This window comes from Mesoplodon densirostris, chromosome 2, assembly GCF_025265405.1.
Source record: "Mesoplodon densirostris isolate mMesDen1 chromosome 2, mMesDen1 primary haplotype, whole genome shotgun sequence".
Lineage (NCBI taxonomy): Eukaryota > Metazoa > Chordata > Mammalia > Artiodactyla > Ziphiidae > Mesoplodon > Mesoplodon densirostris.
Genome location: NC_082662.1, coordinates 103,171,741 through 103,195,880, shown reverse-complemented (window position 1 = coordinate 103,195,880; position 24,140 = coordinate 103,171,741). Strand labels below are relative to the sequence as shown.

At 38.7% G+C, this 24,140-nt stretch overlaps 1 protein-coding gene across 2 annotated transcripts in view; it reads left to right on the top strand.

Moving 5' to 3' along the window:
* The window catches only part of TRIM33 (tripartite motif containing 33), a 161,635-nt gene that overhangs the window by 70,820 nt on the left and 66,675 nt on the right, over positions 1-24,140 (top strand). For both annotated transcript variants that reach the window (XM_060090302.1, XM_060090300.1), the window contains exons 2-4: positions 15,672-15,790; positions 16,209-16,353; positions 16,517-16,649. In XM_060090302.1, coding sequence (XP_059946285.1) covers positions 15,672-15,790; positions 16,209-16,353; positions 16,517-16,649 — 397 coding nt within the window. The remainder of the gene's footprint in view (positions 1-15,671; positions 15,791-16,208; positions 16,354-16,516; positions 16,650-24,140) is intronic.

Here is a 24,140-nt window from a genome sequence, read left to right as displayed (position 1 = left end):
GTACAAAGGGGTATTGTCCTTGATCCTATTCTCCCTTCACTAATCATAACTGCACTTCAGATTTGAAATACTTATATGCTGGTGATTCACACTCTTCAGTTCTAGAACTATGCTAAACAGTCTATCCGAAACTTATTCATTACATCTGGCTAAAATTACTTTTCCCTCATTTTGAGTAATTGTGTAATTATCCATGAATTACCCATGCCAGAAACTTGCAAATCATCTAGAATTTCAAATTTCTTCCCTTGCTATAACTGTTACCTCTCCATCTTTACATATTCATTCATTAAGTAAATCAGTTCTGCCTCTAAATTATCATCTACGTTTCTCTTATGATTTCCTTAGTTTGGTCTCTTATTTTGTTACTAATAGACGAGCCTTTTAATTAGAGGGCTAGTTTAGCATAGGTTTTAAGAGCATTGGCTGTAGGTTTAGACATTTAGGTTTCAGACCTTGGTCTCCTCTCCCCTCCATTTACATTGTCAAATAGCTTGAGAACATTATCTAATCTCTCTGAACCTCAGTTTTTTCACCTTTGAAGTGGGGATAGTAATTGAACCTACTTTACAAAGCTGTTACGAGGACTGAATGAACTAATACATATAAATTTCCCAGTAAATACTACCTGATCTTACAGTAAAACCTTGTACTAATGCAAATATAGATATAATTTGATTATTTCCTGTCCCCAGCACAGCCTTTGTTTTCAAACGGGCAGGTTAAAATTCTTCCTGGGATAAGGGCAGAAGTACAAGGTAGAGCAAAGTTGGGCCGGGAAACATCTGACAAGGATTGTGGGGTGGCAGAGAGTTCCTGTGTCCCCAGTGTCTCCTGAGCCAATTTATGTGAATCAGACTGGAAAAAAAGGTGCCAACTAATAGAGATGCCTGGAATTTCTGAAATTTGACTCTCCAGTTTGTGTGATTGAATTTCAAGGCCTTTGCTTATTTTGTTAAGGTAAGGTTTTTACCTTATTTTAATTGACATAATTTTAATCATATCTCAATTTTCCATTCATATTGTAATTAGAATGATTTTTTAAAGCTGAAGTTTAATTATAATAGAACAGATTATTATATTTTGGTATTTTAATTTAATTTTTTAATCTCTCTTTTATATAATATTTACTTTTAGCCCATGCATTTAGATATCAATATGTTTTTTTTTTTTTTCGGTATGCGGGCCTCTCACTGTTGTGGCCTCCCCCGTTGCGGAGCACAGGCTCCGGACGCGCAGGCTCCGGACGCGCAGGCTCAGCGGCCATGGCTCACGGGCCCAGCCGCTCCGTGGCATATGGGATCCTCCCAGACCGGGGCACGAACCCGTATCCCCTGCATCGGCAGGCGGACTCTCAACCACTTGCGCCACCAGGGAGGCCCTCAATATGTTTTATTGATGCCTTTGCTCATTAATTTTTGTAACTTCTAAGTATTTTTCCATGTTCTTAAATATCAGGTTGAACTGTATAAAATTACCATATTTGCAGGTCACAAGTGGTCAAATACTGGCAGTTTTATATGGTTCAGTCTAATGCTTTATTCTTACAGCAATGAATAAGTACTGTTATATGTCTGATAATTTGATTTGCTTATATTCTTGAATAACATTAATCAGGATACAGATTGCTGGTTGACTGTTATTTTCTCTAACAGCTTTGAAGATAAACATTCGTGTTATCTTTTGACAGTTTTTTTTTTTACTGATGAGGTCAGGTGTAAGTCTGATTTTCTTCTATTACTAGTAGTTATTAAGAGTTTTTTTCGGGAGTTCCCTGGTGGCCTAGTGGTTAGGATTCTGGGCTTTTCACTGCCGTGGCCTGAGTTCAGTCCCTGGTCAGGGAACTGAGGTCCTGCAAGCCACATGGCACTGCCAAAAAAAAAAAAAAGTTCTTCATTTTTGCTGTGTTTATGTGTGCACATTTATTTTTATTTACCCTGCTCAGGACTTGGATTGCAATCTGAGGGTTCATTTCTTTAGTTCTGAAATTTCCAGCTATTATCTCTTTAGCATCTCTACTTCAGTTCCTTCATGAACTTTTAGAACTTCTATTTGACACATGCTAGAGTTTCTTATTCAGTCCCCACCGCCTTTTTTTTTTTTTTTTTTTTTAGTATCCAAAATGTATTTATTGGGATGGTTTCCCATTCATCTTGATTCAGGGTGATTTTAGTGCTGCTTCTGTCTGAAGCAGCATCCTTCTGTAAGCCTTGCTTTTTCCTTCTGTAGGCTGGCAGAAGATAGTAGAGCAGCCAACACAAAAAAATGTTTGTGCATGGCTAAAGACAGTGGTGATTTTATAGCATCTTGAGCATTTCACATCCATGAAATAGGAATTGGGGCTCTGCACCAGGTGCTTCTTCTTGTGTTTCTTCTTCTTTTCTGGAGAGGGATGAAGGAGATCCTTTGTGAGAGGCTTGTTCTTGTGGGGAGGTTGTCACCGCCAGAAAGTCTCATTCAGTTCTTTAGCTTGCTTCTTCTATTTTGTGGTTTCTATCTCTCCTTATCTCTGTTGAATTCTATGTGATTTCTTCATATCTATCTTCTACCTTGATAATTTTTTTTACAGTTATCACTTATTATTTAACTCGTGTTGTGAGTTTATTCAATAATTTTATTTTCTTGATTCTTTTTCAGATCTACCCATTTTCATAGATCCCATTTGTCACTTTGTGAAAATTTTACACATATTTGAAGTCTTTATCAGACTGATTGTCTTCTGTGGATTAGGTTTCTACTTCTTGGTTTATTGTATTTGTTGACTATAATAGTACTGAAATTTCTTCATGTGCATTGTAGTTTTATTTATGAGCTTATCTTCAGTGGGAGTTCCACTTGTGCCTTGGGTTGGGAGGAGTTCTAATGAGATGGTTTTGTGTTTGTAAGGGTCCAGACAAGCTTCTTTTTGTTGTTGTTGAATGAATATGTGAATTTACTTACCTAAAGAAGAATCCCAGGAAAACAAGTAGCTGTTAGGCAAAAATAATGACTTCTGCTTCGTGGACATTTCGTTTGGAGTTCTGAGTTGATTAAAAGGAGATTTTAAATAAGAACTTGAACTTAGGATAGAGAACAGAAGAGAAACGTTGAGTTCAGCCTTGGGAAAGATGACTAGTATGATGGACTGGTTTCCTTGGGTTCCTTCTGGTTCATAATAGATTTACTTCCAGTTTTCCATTCAGTGTTTCTGAAATCTCAGAAGAACTGGTGCCAGGACACGAAGGTTCAGGGCTGGAGATTGCATCACTACATGAACTTCTAAGTCATCTGGCATTGGATAGATTACCAGTTATTATAAAAGAATATAGCTCAGGAACAGCCAGATGGAAGAGATGCATAGGGCAAGGTATGTGGGAAAAGGTGTGGACCTTCCATGCTCACTAAGTATGTCACTCTTCCTGAATATCCCCAAGTTCACCAACCTGGAAGCTACTCCTAGACAAGCTTCTTATTAGTTTCTTGACTTGGCCTTTCTATGTACTGTGCAGGTAGTACACACTTTGGTTATGTATCTATGCAGGAAGCTTGTTTGTGTTCAGGCTTCTTGTGGATGACTCCACGGCTGGCAAGGATTTTAGGTTTTAGAGTACTTAAAGCCTGCCCTATGGCTTTATTGAGGGAGTTCAGTTTCAACTTTTAACCTTTGTCTTCCTTTTCCCAACGGTGGTAACAATAACCCCTGTGGCCCACTTACATCACTGCCTTACCACTTAGGCTTTGAGTGCCCTTTTTGTTTATGGCACTTCAAATTTTGACTTCTTGGTTGTAGACTCAGTTATATATTTTTAGACCTTTAATTTGTTATATGTTAGCCATTTCTGTGTTTGAGTTGGGGGTCAGGTGGTCTTAGATCTGCTTAGTGATCCATCTTGAATAGAAGTCCACCAATTTAATGAAGCTAAATTCCAGTTAACAACACTGTGGAGATAAACTAGTTTGTAGACTTGTCTACTTTAGCCTTTAAACAACCCCCCCAATAAATTATACATTTTAGTAAATTGACACTTAAAAGAAATTAATCTAATAGGTATGAATGAGTCTCTCAGAACTTTGAAGTAATGAAATCAGTTCTAGAGACGTTATGCATAAAACTTGGTCAGTAGGGGCTTCCCTGGTGGCACAGTGGTTGAGAATCTGCCTGCCAATGTAGGGGACACGGGTTCGTGCCCTGGTCTGGGAAGGTCCCACATGCTGCAGAGCAACTAGGCCTGTGTGCCACAACGACTGAGCCTGCGCGTCTGGAGCCTGTGCTCCGCAACAAGAGAGGCCGCGACAGTGAGAGGCCTGTGCACCGCGATGAAGAGTGGCCCCCGCTCGCCCCAACTAGAGAAAGCCCTCGCACAGAAACGAAGACCCAGCGCAGCCAAAAATGAAAATAAATAAATAAAAATTTAAAAAAACAAAACAAAAAAACTTGGTCGGTAGCTTTGGCTTTGAAGTTTGGGTTTCAGTTTTGCATAGTAATCAAAACTCAACATGACAACTAGTACTGAGTGATTGAGTCAGGAGCACGCTCATCTGATCACTAATTACAAGGGCATTGTTACTCATAAACTCGAATGGAAAATGACTCACATTTTTAACACAAACATTTATATAATTTAAAAATTTGTTTATAAATATAGAAGTAAATAGCAGAAAGATCCCTAAAGAAGCTTCAACTCTTTTTGTTTTGGTGGCAAGACACCTTGGCTGCTGGGTAATCTGACAGAAGTAAGTAGTCAGCATAAGAATGGGTTTGTCTGATGGTCTGCAGACTTAAATTTTCCTGTGTCTCATTGGGGGTTCTTTCATGCCTTAGATTTCTGAATTCCAAGCTTCTCTGAAAACCTTTATGGCAAATAAGAGTCTTTCTCAAATGTATCCCTCTATTCCTCCTGTACTTTGGGTTGTGTTTCTTCTGCAATGTTTAGGTATCCTTTTACCATCTACATTTTTTGAAAAAGATAAAAAGTCATAAACTGTGATGTCAGCTTGCCAGGTAGAAGTAGAAATGGTAAGAATCTAAGAGTCAGCTTATTGAGTTCAAAAAACAAAACCTGGTATGACTTGCATCAAATCATACATAAAAGTATAATGGATACTTTTATATATTGAATGTTTCTTGCTCAGAACAGAATGTCTCTTCAGAGATATTCCTTCAGAGATATTCCTTCATTAAGATGTTACAGGGCTTCCCTGGTGGCGCAGTGGTTGAGAGTCCGCCTGCCGATGCAGGGGACACGGGTTCGTGCCCCGGTCTGGGAGGATCCCACATGCCGCGGAGCGGCTGGGCCCGTGAGCCATGGCCGCTGAGCCTGCACATCCGGAGCCTGTGCTCCGCAACGGGAGAGGCCACAACAGTGAGAGGCCCGCGTAATGCAAAAAAAAAAAAAAGATGTTACAAATTTCTTAAGAACCTTCTCAATATTTTACATATATATAATTATATATACATACAGTTTTCTATCTATAGACTCCTTTTTTTTCCATTTGTGAACTTCGCACCTGCTCTTCTTGGTTTGCATGCTGTTTCTTCCTTTCCTTGTTTTGTTGGGGGTCCCCAAGACCATCCTCAGGTTCAGTGATTTGCTGGAAGGACTCACAGAATTAAGAAAAGCTCTTATACTCATGGTTGATTTTACTGCAGTGAAAGGATACAGATTAAAATTAGCAAAGAGAAGAAGTGCATGGTGTAAAATCCAGGAGAAAGCAGATGCAAGCATCCAGGTGTCTCCTTTCAGTGGAGTTGCACAGGGAGATTCTTAATTCTCCCAGTTACAATGTATGACAATATGCAGGAGGAGTATTGCCAACCAGGGAAGCTCACATGAACCTCTGTGTCTGGGTTTTTTTTTAAATAAATTTACTTATTTATTTGATTTTTGGCTGCATTGGTTGGGTCTTCGTTGCTGCGTGTGGGCTTTTCTCTAGTTGTGGTGAGTGGTGACTATTCTTCGTTGCGGTGTGCGGGCTTTTCATTGCGGTGGCTTCTCTTGTTACGGAGCACAGGCTCTAGGCGCTCAGGCTCAGTAGTTGTGGCACACGGGCTTAGTTGCTCCCTGGCATGTGAGATTGTGCCAGACCAGGGGTCAAACCCGTGTCCCCTGCATTGGCCATTGGATTCTTAACCACTACGCCACCAGGGAAGCCCTTGTCTGGGGTTTTTATTGAAGACTCAGTCATATAGGGATGCAGCATCCACAGAACTGATAACACCTACTGGACTTCAGCCAACCCCACAGGTAAAACTGAATACAGATGGCCCAAGGCCTCAGGCAAACAGAAACGCTTTCATCAGGCATAATATTCCAAGAGTTCAAAGGCCATCTCCCATATGCCCATCAAGGGTTAGTGTTGAAGGCCTTCCTTAGGAATGCGTGGGGTTTAATGAACCCAGGCCAACCAAGCATACTCTTTCTTGCACGTTAGTGAATGCATGTTGATTCTTCAAGACCATGTATAAATGTCACCTCTTCAGTAAAAACTTACCTTATTCACTGTAAGAAGTTAGTTGCTCGGGTATTTTTGCTCCTAAATTACTTATCCTCATCTCCTCTGTAGTTATGCTGTAGGTTTCCAGGATTTTTAAAAAATATTTTATTTATTCATTCATTCATTCATTCATTCATTCATTCATTTATTGGCTGCATTGGGTCTTAGCTGTGGCATACAGGATCTTTCATTGTGGTGCGCAGACTTCTCTCTAGTTGTGGCGCACGGGCTCTATAGTTGTGGTGTGCAGGCTTGGTAGTTGAGGCACATGGGCTTAGTTGCCCCATGGCACGTGGGATCTTAGTTTCCCAACTAGGGATTGAACCTGCTTCCCCTGCATTGGAAGGCAGATTCTTAACCACTGGCCCACCAGGGAAGTCACTCTACGATGGTTTTTGATTCATGCCATCTTAGGTGTAAAAATATCTGTATTCATTTCCCCCTTTCTCCTGACCATACTGTTTTTTCCTTTGATTCGAAAAATTGTTTTTATGCATTTCCTTTGAGCAGGATCTTTGTATGCATTTCGTATTATAAAAACAATATTTTGTTTTCATATGTAATGGTAAATTTGAGTTTGTTTTACCAATGTATGTATGTCTGCTGAGGGACTGATATTCCTGCTTTTAGCATGACATTTTGTTTTCATTTTCCATTACAATTACCATATAAATTACTGTAGTTTGTATATGTACAACTCTTTGCAGTCAAATGCTCTACGACTGAGCTATACCTCCTATATGTACAACTCTTGGACTGTTTATATCCTTGTCTTTGTATGCTGCTTCTTATAGTTGTGCGTGGTATAAACTATAAAAATCATATACTAGTCTTGAACCCTTTTTTTTTTTAATATACTGCAGTTTTATTTCAGTCACACAAACGAAGTTAGTATATAGGAAATTTAAATGAAACATTATGGTAAAAATTGCTGAGAACCAAAAAATCTAAAAAGAAGTACACCTAAAGGATGAGAATTCAATATGCACTAGTGTTTCATCTTTAGTTTTGATTGACACTTGATGCTTGCAGATTTCGAAACTTTGACATCATGATGACTATTCTGAAGAGATTTCAGCACCAGCACTAAGATTTTGTACATTCAGTTGGTTTGCAATTGACTTGTTAGCCATTTACATAGTGTATAGTACAGATTTGTCACAGGTCAGATCACAGTGTTGAAGGAAAGAAGTACCTTCCTGTAATTAGAAAGGATCCCCTGAACTGCACTCACCTTGAGACATCCAGTATACAGGAGCATGAAAACCATCATAACAATGTGGCTCCAGGGAACATAGTTTTGATAAGGAAAATAACCTAAGCTGTTTCCCACTTTAATTACTGAAATCTCTAACAGTGACAGAACTGTCACATAGGACAGGAAATGTATACAGTAATTCAATCAAACTTCTTGGAAAGAACACATTTAGCAATCTGGGATAATGCAGAATGACAAGAAATATAACGTGATTCAACACTGGTTCTTTTTGTCATTTTACACAGACATCATGTTTGTTTGTTTTTTTAATGACAGGATTTTTATTTTTATTTTTAAAATTTTTGGCCATGCAGCACAGCATGCAGGGAACTGATCTCAGTTCCCCAACCAGGATCAAACCTATTCCCCCTGCATTGGAAGGCAGATTCTTAACCACTGGACCACCAGGGAAGTCCTGACATGTTAATATTAGACCAGAGCACAAAACGTTTAGTGCATAAACCAGTTTCTATTTTAAGATCTAGCATTTTTATTGTAGTCTTTTATCTTCGTTTGTACCACTTGTACCTAGTACTCTATCCTACTGTAGATTGTTTAACTTAATCAACAAAATCAAAAGTGATTTCTGACCAGATTTATGGGGGACAAAAACATTTATATCATCGAAGTGTTTGCATAACCAAAAGTGCAATAATAAATATGAAAATGCCTATTTCATTTAGAAAATAAGCTTGCTGCATCTTTTTTCTTGAATTTTGAATTTTATTTATTTTCTTATACAGCAGGTTCTTATTAGTTATCCATTTTATACATATTAGTGTATACATGTCAATCCCAATCGCCCAATTCATCCCCCCCCACCCCCACCCCGCCACTTTCCCCCTTGGTGTCCATACATTTGTTCTCTATATCTGTGTCTCTATTTCTGCCCTGCAAACTGGTTCATCTGTACCATTTTTTCTAGGTTCCACATATATGCTTTAATATACGATATTTGTTTTTCTCTTTCTGAGTTAAGTTTATTCTGTATGACCTCTAGATCCACCCACATCTCTACAAATGACCAAATTTCGTTCCTTTTTATGGCTGAGTAATATTGTACTGTATATATGTACCACATTTTCTTTATCCATTTGTCTGTCGATAGGCATTTAGGTTGCTTCCATGACCTGGCTATTGTAAATAGTGCTGCAGTGAATATTGGGGTGCATGTGTCTTTTTGAATTATGGTTTTCTCTGGGTATATGCCCAATGGTGGGATTGCTGGGTCATATGGTAATTCTATTTTTAGTTTTTTAAGGAACCTCCATACTGTTCTCCATAGTGGCTGTATCAATTTACATTCCCACCAACAGTGCAAGAGGGTTCCCTTTTCTCCACACCCTATCCAGCATTTGTTGTTTTTAGATTTTCTCATGATGCCCATTCTAACTGGTGTGAGGTGATACCTCATTGTAGTTTTGATTTGCATTTCTCTAATTAGTGATGTTGAGCAGCTTTTCATGTGCTTCTTGGCCATCTATCTGTCTTCTTTGGAGAGATGTCTCTTGAGGTCTTCTGCCCATTTTTTGATTGGGTTGTTTGTTTTTTTAATATTGACCTGCATGAGCTGTTTATATATTTGGGAGACTAATCCTTTGTCCATTGATTCGTTTGCAAATGTTTTCTCCCATTCTGAGGGTTGTCTTTTCGTCTTCTTTTAATTTCTTTTGTTTTGCAAAAGCTTTTAAGTTTCATTAGGTCACATTTGTTTATTTTTGTTTTTATTTCCATTTCTCTAGGAGGTGGATCAAAAAGATCTTGTTTTGATTTATGTCAAAGAGTGTTCTTCCTATGTTGTCCTCTAAGAGTTTTATAGTGTCCAGTCTTACATTTAGGTCTCTAATCCATTTTGAGTTTGTTTTTGTGTATGGTGTTAGGGAGTGTTCTAATTTCATTCTTTTACATGTAGCTTTCCAGTTTTCCCAGCACCACTTATTGAAGAGGCTGTCTTTTCTTGTGTATCCTTGCCTCCTTTGTCATAGGTTAGCTGACCATAGGTGCGTGGGTTTATCTGTGGGCTTTCTATCCTGTTCCGTTGATACATATTTCTGTTTTTGTGCCAGTACCATATTGTCTTGATTACTGTAGCTTTGTAGTATAGTCTGAAGTCAGGGAGTCTGATTCCTCCAGCTCTGTTTATTTTCCCTCAAGACTGCTTTGGCTATTTGGGGTCTTTTGTGTCTCCATACAAATTTTAAGATGTTTTGTTCTAGTTCTGTAAAAAGTGCCATTGGTAATTTAATAGGGATTGCATTGAATCTGTAGATTGCTTTGGGTAGTATAGTCATTTTCACAATATTGATTCTTCCAATCCACGAACATGGCATATCTCTCCATCTGTTGGTATGATCTTTAATTTCTTTCATCAGTGTCTTAATAGTTTTCTGCATACAGGTCTTTTGTCTCCCTAGGTAGGTTTATGCCTAGGTATTTTATTCTTTTTGTTGCAGTGGTAAATGGAAGTGTTTCCTTAATTTTGCTTTCAGATTTTTCATCATTAGTGATAGCAATGCAAGAGATTTCTGTGCATTCATTTTGTATACTGCAACTTTACCACATTCATTGATTAGCTCTAGTAGTTTTCTGGTGGCATCTTTAGGATTCTCTATGTATAGTATTATGTCATCTGGAGAGAGTGACAATTTTACTTCTTCTTTTCCGATTTGGATTCCTTTTATTTCTTTTTCTTCTCTGATTGCCGTGGCTAAAACTTCCAAAGTTATGTTGAATAATAGTGGCAAGAGTGGGCAACCTTGTCTTGTTCCTGATCTTAGAAGAAATGGTTTCAGTTTTTCACCATTGAGAATGATGTTGGCTGTGTTTGTCATATATGGCCTTTATTATGTTGAGGTAAGTTCCCTCTCTGCTACTTTCTGGAGGGTTTTTATCATAAATGGGTGCTGAATTTTGTCGAAAGCTTTTTGTGCATCTATTGAGATGATCATATGGTTTTTATTCTCCAATTTGTTAATATGGTGTATCACATTGATTTGCGTATATTGAAGAAACCTTGCATCCCTGGGATAAATCTCACTTGGTCATGATGTATGATCCTTCTAATGTGTTGTTGGATTCTCTTTGCTAGTATTTTGTTGAGGATTTTTGCATCTGTATTCATCAGTGATAATGGTTTGTAATTTTCTCTTTTTGTATTATCTTTGTCTGGTTTTGGTATCAGGGTGATGGTGGCCTCATAGAATGAGTTTGGGAGTGTTCCTTCCTCTGCAATTTTTTGGAAGAGTTTGAGAAGGATGGGTGTTAGCTCTTCTCTAAATGTTTGATAGAATTCACCTGTGAAGCCATCTGGTCTGGACTTTTGTTTGTTGGAAGATTTTTAATCACAGTTTCAATTTCATTACTTGTGATTGGTCTGTTCATAGTTTCTATTTCTTCCTGGTTCAGTCTTGGAAGGTTATACCTTTCTAAGAATTTGTCCATTTCTTCCAGGTTGTCCATTTTACTGGCATAGAGTGGCTTGTAGTAGTCTCTTAGGATGCTTTGTATTTCTGTGGTGTCTGTTGTAACTTCTCCTTGTTCATTTCTGATTTTATTGATTTTATTTGAGTCCTCTCCCTCTTTTTCTAGATGAGTCTGGCTAATGGTTTATCAATTTTGTTTGTCTTCTCAAAGAACCAGCTTTTACTTTTATTGATCTTTGCTACTGGTTTCTTTGTTTCTATTTCATTTATTTCTGCTGTGATCTTTATGATTTCTTTCCTTCTGCTAACTTTGGGTTTTGTTTGTTCTTCTTTCTCTAGTTCCTTTAGATGTAAGGTTAGATTGTTTATTTGAGGTATTTCTTGTTTCTTGAGGTAGGCTTGTGTAGCTATAAACTTCCCTCTTAGAAGTGCTTTTGCTGCATCCCATAGGTTTTGGATCGTCGTGTTTTCATTGTCATTTGTCTCTAGGTATTTTTTGATTTCCTCTTTGATTTTTTCAGTCATCTCTTGGTTATTTAGTAACGTATTGTTTATACTCTATATGTTTGTGTTTTTTACAGTTTTTTTTCCCTGTAATTGATTTCTCATCTCATAGTGTTGTGGTCAGCAAAGATGCTTGATATGATTTCAATTTTCTTAAATTTACTGAGGCTTGATTTGTGACCCAAGATGTGATCTTTCCTGGAGAATGTTCCGTGCGCACTTGAGAACAAAGTGTAATCTGTTTTTGGATAGAACGTCCTATAAATATCAATTAAATCTATCTGGTCTATTGGGTCACTTAAAGTTTCTGTTTCCTTATTTATTTTCATTTTGGATGATCTGTCTGTTGGTGTAAGTGAGGTGTTAAAGTCTCCCATTATTATTGTGTTACTGTCGATTTCCTCTTTTATAGCTGTTAGCAGTTGCCTTGTGTATTGAGGTGCTCCTATGTTGGGAGCGTATATATTTATAATTGTTATATCTTCTTCTTGGATTGATCCCTTGATCATTATGTATTGTCCTTCCTTGTCTCTTGTAACATTCTTTATTTTTATTTTATTTTTTTTTTATTTTTTTATTTTTTTTCTGCGGTACGTGGGCCTCTCACTGCTGTGGCCTCTCCCGCTGCAGAGCACAGGCTCCGGACGCGCAGGCCCAGCGGCCATGGCTCACGGGCCCAGCCGCTCCGCGGCATGCGGGATCTTCCCGGACCAGGGCACGAACCCGTGTCCCCTGCATCGGCAGGCGGACTCTCAACCAATGCGCCACCAGGGAAGCCCAACATTCTTTATTTTAAAGTCTATTTTATCTGATATGAGAATTGCTATTTCAGCTTTCCTTTGATTTCCATTTGCATGGAATATCTTTTTCCATCTCCTCACTTTCGGTCTGAATGTGTCCCTGGGTCTGAAGTGGGTATCTTGTAGACAGCTTATATATGGATCTTGTTTTTGTGTCCATTCAGCAAGCCTGTGTCTTTTGGTTGGAGCATTTAATCCATTCACGTTTAAGGTAGTTATCGATATGTATGTTCCTTTTACCATTTTCTTAATTGTTATGGGTTTGTCTCTGTAGGTCCTTTTCTACTCTTGTGTTTCCCACTTAGAGAAGTTCCTTTAGCATTTGTTGTAGAGTTGGTTTGGTGGTGCTGAATTCTCTTAGCTTTTGCTTGTCTGTAAAGCTTTTGATTACTCCATCGAATCTCAATGAGACCCTTGCCAGATAGAGTAATCTTGGTTGTAGGTTCTTCCCTTTCATCACTTTAAGTATGTCATGCCACTCCATTTTGGCTTGTAGAGTTTCTGCTGAGAAATCTGCTATTAACCTCACGGGAGTTCCCTTGTATGCTATTTGTCATTTTTCCCTTGTTGCTTTCAGTAATTTTTCTTTGACTTTAATTTTTATCAATTTGATTACTGTGTGTCTCGGCATGTTTCTCCTTGGGTTTATCCTGCCTGGGACTCTCTGTGTTTCCTGGACTTGGGTGGCTATTTCCTTTCCCATTTTAGGTAAGTTTTCGACTATAATCTCCTGAAATATTTTCTTGGGTCCTTTCTCTCTCTTCTCCTTCTGGGACCCCTATAATGCAAATGTTGTTGCATTTAATGTTGTCCCCAAGGTCTCTTAGGCTGTCTTCATTTCTTTTCATTCTTTTTTCTTTATTCTGTTCCTCAGCAGTGAATTCTACCATTCTGTCTATCAGGTCACTTATCCGTTCTTCTGCCTCATTTATTCTGCTATTGATTCCTTCTAGTGTTCTTTTCATTTTAGTTATCGTTCATCTCTGTTTTTTGTTCTTTAGTTCTTCTACGTGTTCTTTAATTCTTCTAGGTCTTTGTTAAGCATTTCTTGCATCTTCTTTTTTTTTTTGGTGGTATGCAGGCCTCTCACTGTTGTGGCCTCTCCCGTTGCGGAGCACAGGCTCAGCGGCCATGGCTCACAGGCCCAGCTGCTCTGCAGCATGTGGGATCTTCCCAGACCGGGGCACGAACCCGTGTCCCCTGCATCGGCAGGCGGACTCTCAACCACTGCGCCCCCAGGGAAGCCCTTCTTGCATCTTCTTGATCTTTGTCTCCATTCTTTTTCTGAGGTCCTGGATCATCTTCACTATCATTATTCTGAATTCTTTTTCTGGAAGGCTGCCTATCTCCATTTAGTTGTTTTTCTGGTGTTTTATCTTATTCCTTCATGTGGTACATAGCCCTCTGTCTTTTCATCTTGTCTTTCTGTAAATTTGGTTTTTGTTCCACAGGCTACAGGATTGTAGTTTTTCTTGCTTCTGCTGTCTGCCCTCTGGATGCTTGCTGCATCTTTAATGTCTTTACTAGTGGATGACAATGAGTAGTTGATAGATTAAAAAAAAAAAGAACTATATACTTGAATTATGGTAGCACATCCATCACAGGTTAATCTAGAAATGAAGTTTCTATAGAAACAGGAACTGTTTTAACAAGGAAAAAAAGTTCCTTCATTCAAACCTCTTTGAAGTGGTAATGGCTGCAAACCTGCAGCATTTAGGAAACTATGCTGTCAACAAGCTGTGTCTTACGAACCTATATTAAGAAATGCAGAAAGCAGATGAAAGTGGATTCTTCAAAATTTTAGTAAAACTACTGATAACCAAAGATTTCAAAGGAAATATAGCACATAACTCAAGCATAAATCAAGGTGGAGCATGGAGAATTTTTGATTTCCTAAAATTTTCAAAAATTTTATCATTGCACATACAGGAATTCTCCCATATTTTAATTTTAGAAGTTTCAAAGAAAATGGAGTGGATTACATACACAAATGTGAATGCCCACACAAACACGCGCGCACACACACACACACACACACACACACACACACAGTGGTAAGTAGAGTATATAGTTCCTTCTACCCACCACCTAAGTCTCACTACCACTGAGCTGTACCTCCTGTATGCACAGCTCTTTGGACTATTTATAGCCTTGTCTTTGTATGGTGCGTCCTATAGTTATGCATAGTATAAACTGTAAAAATTATATCCTAGTCTTGAACCTTTTCTTAAAAGCAAGGATTGAGTCATATGCTGTTCTCAAGTTTATGGCTGACATATAGTAGTCAGTTTGTTGTGTTGACTGTGATGCTATTTTACAGTTAAATTTAACTTCCATATGTTAACCTCGGCAGGTTTATTTGTTCTGATAGATGCTAGAACACTAGCAGGTTACATCACAGATGATCTTTCTTCCCACATTAGCATGAATTCAAGTAGTTCTGAACAAAGTCAGAATTTATAAGATGATAGATTGTGTATTTCTATTTCTGCTGTAACAATTGCCATAAACTTGTGTCTTAAAACAACATACATTTTATTTTCTTACTGTTCTTCAAGGCTGAAGTTTGAAATCAGTTTTACTGTGTTAGAGTCAAAGTGTCGGCAGGTCTTGTTCCTTCTGGAGGCTCTGAGGAGAGAATCCATTTTCTTTTTCTTTTTCTTTTTTTCCAGCTTATAGTAGCCACCTGCATTCCTTGGCTGTGTCTCTGTTTCCAAAGCACATTACTCTAATCTCTGCTTTCATTGTCAACTGCCTTCTCCTCTTCTGTAGTCTAATCTTCTTCTGCCTCCATCTTGTTAGATCACTTGTGATGACATTTATGGCCTATCAGATAATCCAGGACAGCATACGCATTTCAAGATCCTTAATTTAATCACACTCGCAAAATCTCCTTTGCTGTATAAAGTGACACAGGTTTTCCAAGCATTAGGACCTAGATATCTTTGGGGGCCGTTATTACAACCACATAGTGTAATAGCGAAGCACCTTAAAGTTTTTTTGCATATTAATGCTTATTTTCTCTTCCTAAATAAGATATCATTTTCCCCAGTGTAATAACTTAGTGGAATAACTTACTTTACTCAGCTCTTAATGCTCATTTCTTTGTTCTTGTTTATGATATATGAATGAGTAGTTCCCATGTAGGCATCATGTACAATTTCCTTATTTTTTCTGAAGAATATTTCTTAATGTTGTTGTTTTGTGTTGTAGTTGGTGTAATACGGTGCCCAGTATGCCGCCAAGAATGCAGACAGATAGACCTTGTGGATAATTATTTTGTGAAAGATACATCTGAAGCTCCTAGCAGTTCTGATGAGAAATCAGAACAGGTATGCTTCTCAATTTTTCTTTATATTCCTATCTTGATATGAAAATATGAATTATAAGAAAACATGCTTGAATTGTTACATAATTTAGGGTAGTTATGCCTTAGTTTCATCTTTCAAATTGAAAATGAAGGGTATCTTTATTCTACACCCTCAGACCTGGTTAAATTAGATTAAAAGTCATTATTTAAAGATTCAAATCTTGTATAGACTTTGTGTTCTGAGACTTTTTTTAACCTACCTGAATGTTTGATCTGGAAGGGAAAGGATTTTGTTGAAGAGAAATGGATAACAAAACAATTTTATTCCAGGTACAGTGAATTAGTATATTTAACAGCAAGTTAGAAAGTTTTCACCTTTTTGTTTTGTGGATCTATATTTTGTAAATTTAATGTAGCTTAGTATTTATTTCCTCCTTTAGGTATGTACTAGTTGTGAAGACAATGCAAGTGCAGTTGGCTTTTGTGTAGAATGTGGAGAGTGGCTATGTAAGACATGTATTGAAGCACATCAAAGAGTAAAATTCACTAAAGATCACTTGATCAGGAAGAAAGAAGATGTCTCAGGTAAGATAGAAGCAGTTTTAATGATTACTATTAATCTTCCTCTTTTTCCTCTATAGCATTTTTACTTATCTTTATAAGCTTTTGATACCAATATCAGTAAGAATTTAGAAAGTTAGACAAAAATCTTGTTTAGTTTAAAAATATGTGTTTTATTTTACTGCAGAGTCTGTTGGAGCATCTGGTCAGCGCCCTGTTTTCTGCCCTGTACACAAACAAGAACAGTTGAAACTTTTCTGTGAAACATGTGATAGGCTGACATGTAGAGACTGTCAGCTATTGGAACACAAAGAACATAGGTACAGAAGTCATAATTGCTTATCAAGAAATATTATAAAAAGTTCTTGTTAAATTATTTTTCCTAAAGCAAGTATTTATTCTATAATTTTGTTAGCTTTTTAAAATTATCAGTTTTGTGTTTTATGTCTTAGAGCAAGATATATTTTTGATAAATTATTTAATGGTTTCCATATTCATATTTAATTGTTTTATGGATATTTGTTGAAAATGTATCAGTACATGGATTTGGGTTGCAAGAATGGAGTTATATTATTTCTTTGTATGCAATGCCTCTGGTTCAAATACACTTTTTTTCAAGTGTTCTGTGGGATTTAGGCTCTGGGCTGTTGTCTTAAAAGGTGATATTTCCATGGGTGTGGCTAAGTGATACCCATTTTAACATCAAAGCATAAATATACTGCTTTCATATTGGATCTACAGTTTGTAGAAAAACTAGGAATTTATAAGCATCTAAGTAGCATAATTACTAATTCATTAATACGTAGCTTTGTCTTTCAACCTTCTTTTACCCTCAGGATACAATAGTATTCACTTATCACCAGCCTGTTACATCTGAACTGTTCTGGAAAGTACTGAAATTTCTAGTCAGATGTTAAGTTTGATTAACCATACTTAAATATTTGTTGTTTAACTCTAGGATGTCTTAGACCTTTTAGTTCATTAGAGCCATTGGAATTTTTTGGAATCCTCTAAAAGAAGGGGATACATTAATTCTGTTTACTAACAAGTATTGCATCTGTAGTTTGTGCCAGGCAGTTTTCCTAATGGTGCATGTTTGTTTAATTCACACCAACCACCCATACAGTGTTGGTACTGATATCCTGACTGTTTTAAAGGTGAGCGAGAGTTCTCACAGAAAGCTTTAGTAATCTGTACAAGGTGTCCCCATAAGTGGTAGAGCCAGGATTTGAACACAGGCATTTGGACTCCAGATCTATTTTAGTCCATATGCTCATTTCCTCCCATGTGGTATTCAGAATATAGAATACAGTGTATGGAATCTTTCAAACTTGACCTCATAGAGGTAATGCTCTTTTTTCTTTTCCAAGGCACCTCTTACTGTTTTACAGAACATTTGTGTAGAAATGCTACTTTAAACTTTCGTATCCTTTGTTACAAAATGTCTCATCTTACCTATGAATTGGCTCATGTTGTGCTTGAGGTGACTAATCTTGTGAATGCCTTCACCTGAGGTCCAAATCTTACTCTTGTCTTGTAATCTCAGTAAGACATTAAATTACTTTCTCACAGCTGCAGTCAGATCTTTGAACGTTTAGATTTCTTATGGCGTTTTACATTGATGGTGTGAAACAGAAAGAATAGGAACATGGCATCCTTTATCCTGTGAACGAATAGCTTCAGCCACTCCTCTCAAAGTTTAACCATGATCCATTCTTCCCTTTCCTTCACCACTTTCCTTTACTACTCATATCCAAGTCCTAATTACCTCTTGAATGTTCTTCCCTTTTCTTTCGTTTGTTCACACTGTAATTTTCCTGGATAGACTGGTGGAACCAATGGCATTGGACTTAAAAGCCTAGGTTCCTGTTACCATAGCACATTTACAACTAGTCTCCCTGTTTTGAGTTTTATATTGTCAAATTCATTCTGTCCACATTGCTGCCAGTATCATTTGGCTAACATGTAGTTAAACCCCACTCACCCCACCCCCTTTAAAAACACTCTTCAAAGATACCCCATAGTCAAAGTTTAAAGTGTTCATTATTAAGTCTTACCAGATTCTTTCTCTTTATCATCTGTACAAAAGTTAGGAAACAGTCCACAAGACCACCCTCTCTTCTAATACCAGCTGCAGAGTTCAATAAAAACCCAAACATAGGGGATAACAGCATGCAGTCCACCTCATTAATATGATTTGTTATTACTTATACCGTCTTCAGTTAGAGTGGTGGCCTTGTAAACAGGATGCTTTCTGTTCACCTTGGAACCACCATCCATAAACCAAGCAGCTCTTTGTTAGCTAATAGACTTTATAGAGCACCACCTATGTGATCATAGCATTCAGCAGCTCCTCTGGTGGTTCAAAAGTTATATTTAGAGGAAAAGAGGCCAGCTACCTGCTCATAAATACAATAAATACTTCGTTGCATCCTCCTGGTTGCATGTTCCTGCACAGACCATCTCTGTTTATGTGGAATGCTTCTGGGCCTTGCCTTCCTCATTAGAGTGTTCCCCTGTCACCCAAGACATTATGAGTATTTCAGGTTTCATGGTTATTTTGTGTCCTTCAGTCATAGAGTCAGTCTCAGTGCCGAATGGCAAGCTAGTAATTTTCTCTTAAATGACATACATTTTACCATGGTATCCAGAATTTCTCTGGTCCAGAATCCTGATGGGTCTCTGCTGAGTGGCACTGAGAGGTTTTTGCCATAAGTTTCAATCTGTGTAGGTACGTGTTGCTCACACTTCGAAAATCATGTCCGAGTGTGGATCACAGGGGCCCAAAAGCATCATGAGAAAGACTGCTTTTTGCAGTTCAGACATGGCCTGCCTTTGCTCAGGCCCCCGTTCAAATATGACCTTCTTTTGGGTAGTTGTATTGATTGGTGCTGGTAATATTCCCAGATATGGAGTGTGTGTTCTTTAAAATTCAAATATACCAACCAAGTGTTGGCTTCTTGTTTAGTTCTAGGGATAGGTGGCAGAAGCAGTTTATTTTTTTTCACCTGTGGAATGTCATGGGTGGCTCCTGCCTAGGTTATTCCTAAGAATTTCACCAGTTTGGACAGGTCCTTGGACCTTTGCTATATTTAGCAGGAGCTTCTGGAGGTCATGTGTGTCGCAGTTGCATCTGAGTCAGTCTTACCTTCATCTTTAGTTTCTGATATTATCATGAAATTAATATAGTATATTTTTACACTCAGGACCTGCATCAAGTCTAAATCTCTTCTAAACAAATCATACCAGTGAGCTGGTGAATTGAAATAACCCTGTGGCAGTATAGTAAACATACATTAGGGTCCTTCCACATCAAGGAAAATTGCTGTTGGCTCTTTTGCAGAGTTAGAAAAAAAATTTTGCATGTTCAGTCACTGAGTGCCACTCTTTTTTAGTGTGCTGTATATATTTTTTGTATTGTTGAAACCGTATCAAGGACTGCTGATGCTATGGTGGCACTACTTTATTCAAACTTTAATAGTCTGCTGTTACTCTTGATGAAACATTTGCTTTTTTTCACAGGCTACACATGGTTATTGTACAAAGAATTCATTGGTACTAGTACTCCAGCTTCTAATTTGTCATTAAAGTTGTAATCTCATTTTATCCATTAGGTATCCTATACTGTCTCAGGTCTACAACTTCTGTGGACTTGGACAGTTTTGTTTTTTTAAAAAAATATTTATGTATGTATGTATTTTGCTGTGCCGGGTCTTAGTCGTGGCACGTGGGATCTTCAAGTTGCGACATGCGGGAATCTTCAAGTTGCGGCATGCGGGATCTTTAGTAGCGGCATGCAAACTCTTAGTTGCGGCATGTGGGATCTAGTTCCTTACCCAGGGATCGAACCCGGCCCCCTGCATTGGGAACGTGGAGTCTTAGCCACCAGACCACCAGGGGAGTCCCTGGACTTGGACAGTTTTAGTGGTTTCCATGTACCATGTCTAATCAAGACTCACCTGAAGGTGAACCTGTATGTCTTCTGTTTTACAGTACCAGTCAGACATAATATCCATTCCAGTGACATAGTCACATAAAGGAGAGATGTAACTACTTCACATAAAGTCTGTTCATATATTCCAAGCTTCATCACCTTAATCCTATCAACCATCCCTCTCCTCCCAATCTAACCTTAGCTCCCATTAGGTCTTCAGCAGGTTTTAGAATCGTAGCACATTGGGCTCCCATGTCAGGGAGTCCCGGAAATGTCTCTTATCCACCCCCTGGCTGTTTTACCCACACAAGTGCATATTGCCTTGTGTTTTCCAGCTGGGGTTTGAGCCAGAAGACCCTGGTCTCTCCTTCAGTTTTCAGGTTGATTGATCCATGGATTCGTTGCTCCAGGCAGTACAAGGTCAGGTTTCTCATTGTCATCTTTGCCTTCCAGCTTTTAAAATTTCTTCATGCTGGGGTAAATACAACAGTTGTTTAATACCCTTTAATGTTGGGGACCAGCAGTGGCTCCCATTGGTCCACCCAACCTCCAAGAGTGCTACTTTAAGACCCTTGTTTCAACCCCATCATTGTCTGCCTTATTCACCACCTTCCCCCCCTCCCTTTTTAACAGCCACCTAAAGATTTCCATCCTGCTGGGGTAAATCCCTTGACTCTCCTCTTTGTCTTTCCCTATTTTCTCATGAATCACTAGTTTTCTTAACATCTGTAAGGCCCATAAAGCTGAGACAAATCTAATGAGGCTTCTCAGATTATTGCTAGGTTTTGCAGCAGTAAAATTACATGGGGGTGCCCATGTACAAGGGTCCCCCTTAATCACATTATTTACCTTGACCTTAGTAGGAGACATACTCAGTAGACGAACATCCTGCTCTGCATAATGCTAATCCTCAGTAGACGAACATCCTGCTCTGCATAATGCTAATCTGGCGTGGCTTGTGTAAGAAGCATATCAACCAGTTCTTCTGGGGAGTTCTATTTGGCATTTATAGGAGAAGGACAATCACCTGTCTGAGAGTAAAAAAAAACCTCACAGGGGCTTTTATCCAGTCCACCAAGCTAGCTGTCCCCTCAGGAATCACCTGCTGTGTGTCTAGATTATGTATAGCCATCTGTGGTTCCATAGTGAGCTGTGGGTCCTGCATCAGCTCAAACATTGCTGTTCTGTTCTGCAGCATTCAAAATCAACAATACTGCCTCTAAGTAATCAGTCACTCTTACAATATTTTAGTAAAGGTTTTTTTCAGGAAGCATACAATGTCAATCCACAAAATGAGATAATTCCTTAGCATTGTAAACTCTGGTTTCATTAGTTTCTTGATTTTGTCTTTCCTCAACCCGGACTACTTTGTGACTGGAAGTCATAGAGGTGCTGTCTATTTTCCCAGCATTAATTTTTCCCTTTGGAATGGCTCTGAGGCTAGTGGCTGTAGCTCAGACTGGCTGAAATCTAAACTTTGCCCAGTGTCAGGATCTGTCCCAATACACTCTTCATTTTAGCTGCTACAGATAACAATAACCAAGGAATTGTTTAATTACCTTGTTTCTTACTAGTTTGCATATCCTTGTTTATCCAGGGAGTTGGAGCAACAGTTTCTAAGTTCTTTGTGTTGGTAACTTTTACCTCTAATAACTGCAGCGGTAGTTCCATACCATGAGTGACTAGATAGTCATCCAGGAATCAAAGGTTCATAACCCTTGTCATCTTTTCCTTCCTCTTCCCAACCAAAAGTTTCAATGAGTCAGGATGGTTCTAGTGAATCTCACTTTTGAGGCCAACTATGAAGTTAGGAAACAATTCACAGGTCCTCCCTCACTTCTGACACCAACTGCAGAATTTGGGGATCCCCAAAACCATTTGTGCTTTTTTTTTTAAATTTATCTTATTCATTCTCACTTCTGACATCAGTTGCAAGTTCAGGATTTCTTAAGACTACCCTCAGATTCAGTAATTTCTTAGAACTCACTGAAAGATGTATACTGACAGTTAACATTTATTACAGTGAAAGGATACAGATTAAAATCATCCAAGGGAAAGACATGGAGCAGAGTAGTCTAGGAGAGTTCTAAATGTGGAACTTCCAATTGTGTCTTCTCAGTGGAATTCTTTTTTTTTGTTTAATATTTATTTATTCATCCATTTATTTTGGCTGCGCTGAGTCCCAGCTGCGGCGCATGGGATCTTCAGTTGTGGCATGCCAACCCTTAGCTGCGGCATGCGTGCAAGGTCTAGTTCCCTGACCAGGGATCGAACATGGGACTCCAGTGCTGGGAGTGGGGAGTCCCACCCACTGGACCACCAGGGAAGCCCCCTCAGTGGAATTCTTAATGTAGTTAACTCCTCCTAGCAATGATATGTGACAGCATGAAGAGAATATTGCCAACCAAGGAGGCTTGCATGAGCCTTGGTGTCCAGAATTTTTTTTGGAACTCTGTCACGTAGATGTAGTTCACTGGCCACATGGTTGACTGGTTTCCAGCCCCTCCTGAGGTTGAGCTGATACTGTGTGACCTGAACACCCTACCATAAATCATATCATTAGCATATGGCCCAAGTAAACAAAGATACTTTTGTCGGACAGTACATTTCAAGGGCTTAGAGACCCCTCGCAGCTGCTGAGGGCAAAGGCCAGACTTCTCTTGGGGCAAGGTTAAATTCTTTAGTACACAATCTGTTATCTCCTATTTGCACTCTTACAGTAGGTAACCCCCTGTCTTAAACTTCTCTGCCTTTACAAATACTATTTCTTTTTTTTTTTTTTTTTGGCGGTACGCGGGCCTCTCACTGTTGTGGCCTCTCCCGTTGTGGAGTGCAGCACGTGGGATCTTCCTGGACCGAGGCACGAACCCGTGTCCCCTGCATCGGCAGGCGGACTCTCAACCACTGCGCCACCAGGGAAGCCCACAAATGCTATTTCTTAACTTACAGAACACTGTCAGGAGAACTACTTCTAAAAGCCAGTTTACTTCTGTGCCTTGTCTTCCCTAACATTTTCGTTCCATCTTACCCACCCCGTTTCCCTGTCTGGACTTCAGGCCTTTTAGGGCTAGTTCTTTAAGGGGCTTAGCTTCTCACATGCTTATTGATCAGGTCGGGTTTCCCACCTCTTCTTGAGTCACTCACACAATTATGATAATATATATTTTCTTAGAAAATCCCACCAGTTAGTAGAGGTTTTAAAAACATACTTTTGGGCTTCCCTGATGGTGCAGTGGTTAAGAATCCACCTGCCATTGCAGGGGACACGGGTTCGAGCCCTGGTCTGGGAAGATCCCACATGCTGCGGGGCAACTAAGCCCGTGCGCCACAACTACTGAGCCTGCACTCTAGGGCCCGCGAGCCACAACTACTGAGCCCGCGAGCCACAACTACTGAAGCCCACGCGCCTAGAGCCTGTACTCCACAACAAGAGAAGCCACCACAATGAGAAGCCCATGCACCACAACAAACAGTAGCCCCTGCTCGCTGCAACTAGAGAAAGCCCATGTACAGCAATGAAGACCCAATGCAGCCAAAAATAAATAAATTAAATAAATAAATAAAATTTTTTTAAAAAGCCATTAAGAAAAGTTTAAAAATAAAAAAAAAATAAATTAAAACATACTTGCTTAGAAGTAGACCATAAAGATTTTACAAAAGTCTGTGTTTCTATCTCTTTCTTGTTTATAATGTTGAATAGCTGAGTTTATTTCCTTATTCTTTATTAGCCTAGCCATAGATTTGAGTCTCTTTATTGGTCATTTTATTTTATTTTTTAAAGATTTTTTTGTTGTGGACGATTTTAAAAGTCATTACTGAATTTGTTACAATATTGCTCTGTTTTATATTTTGGTTTTTTGGCTGCGAGGCATGTGGG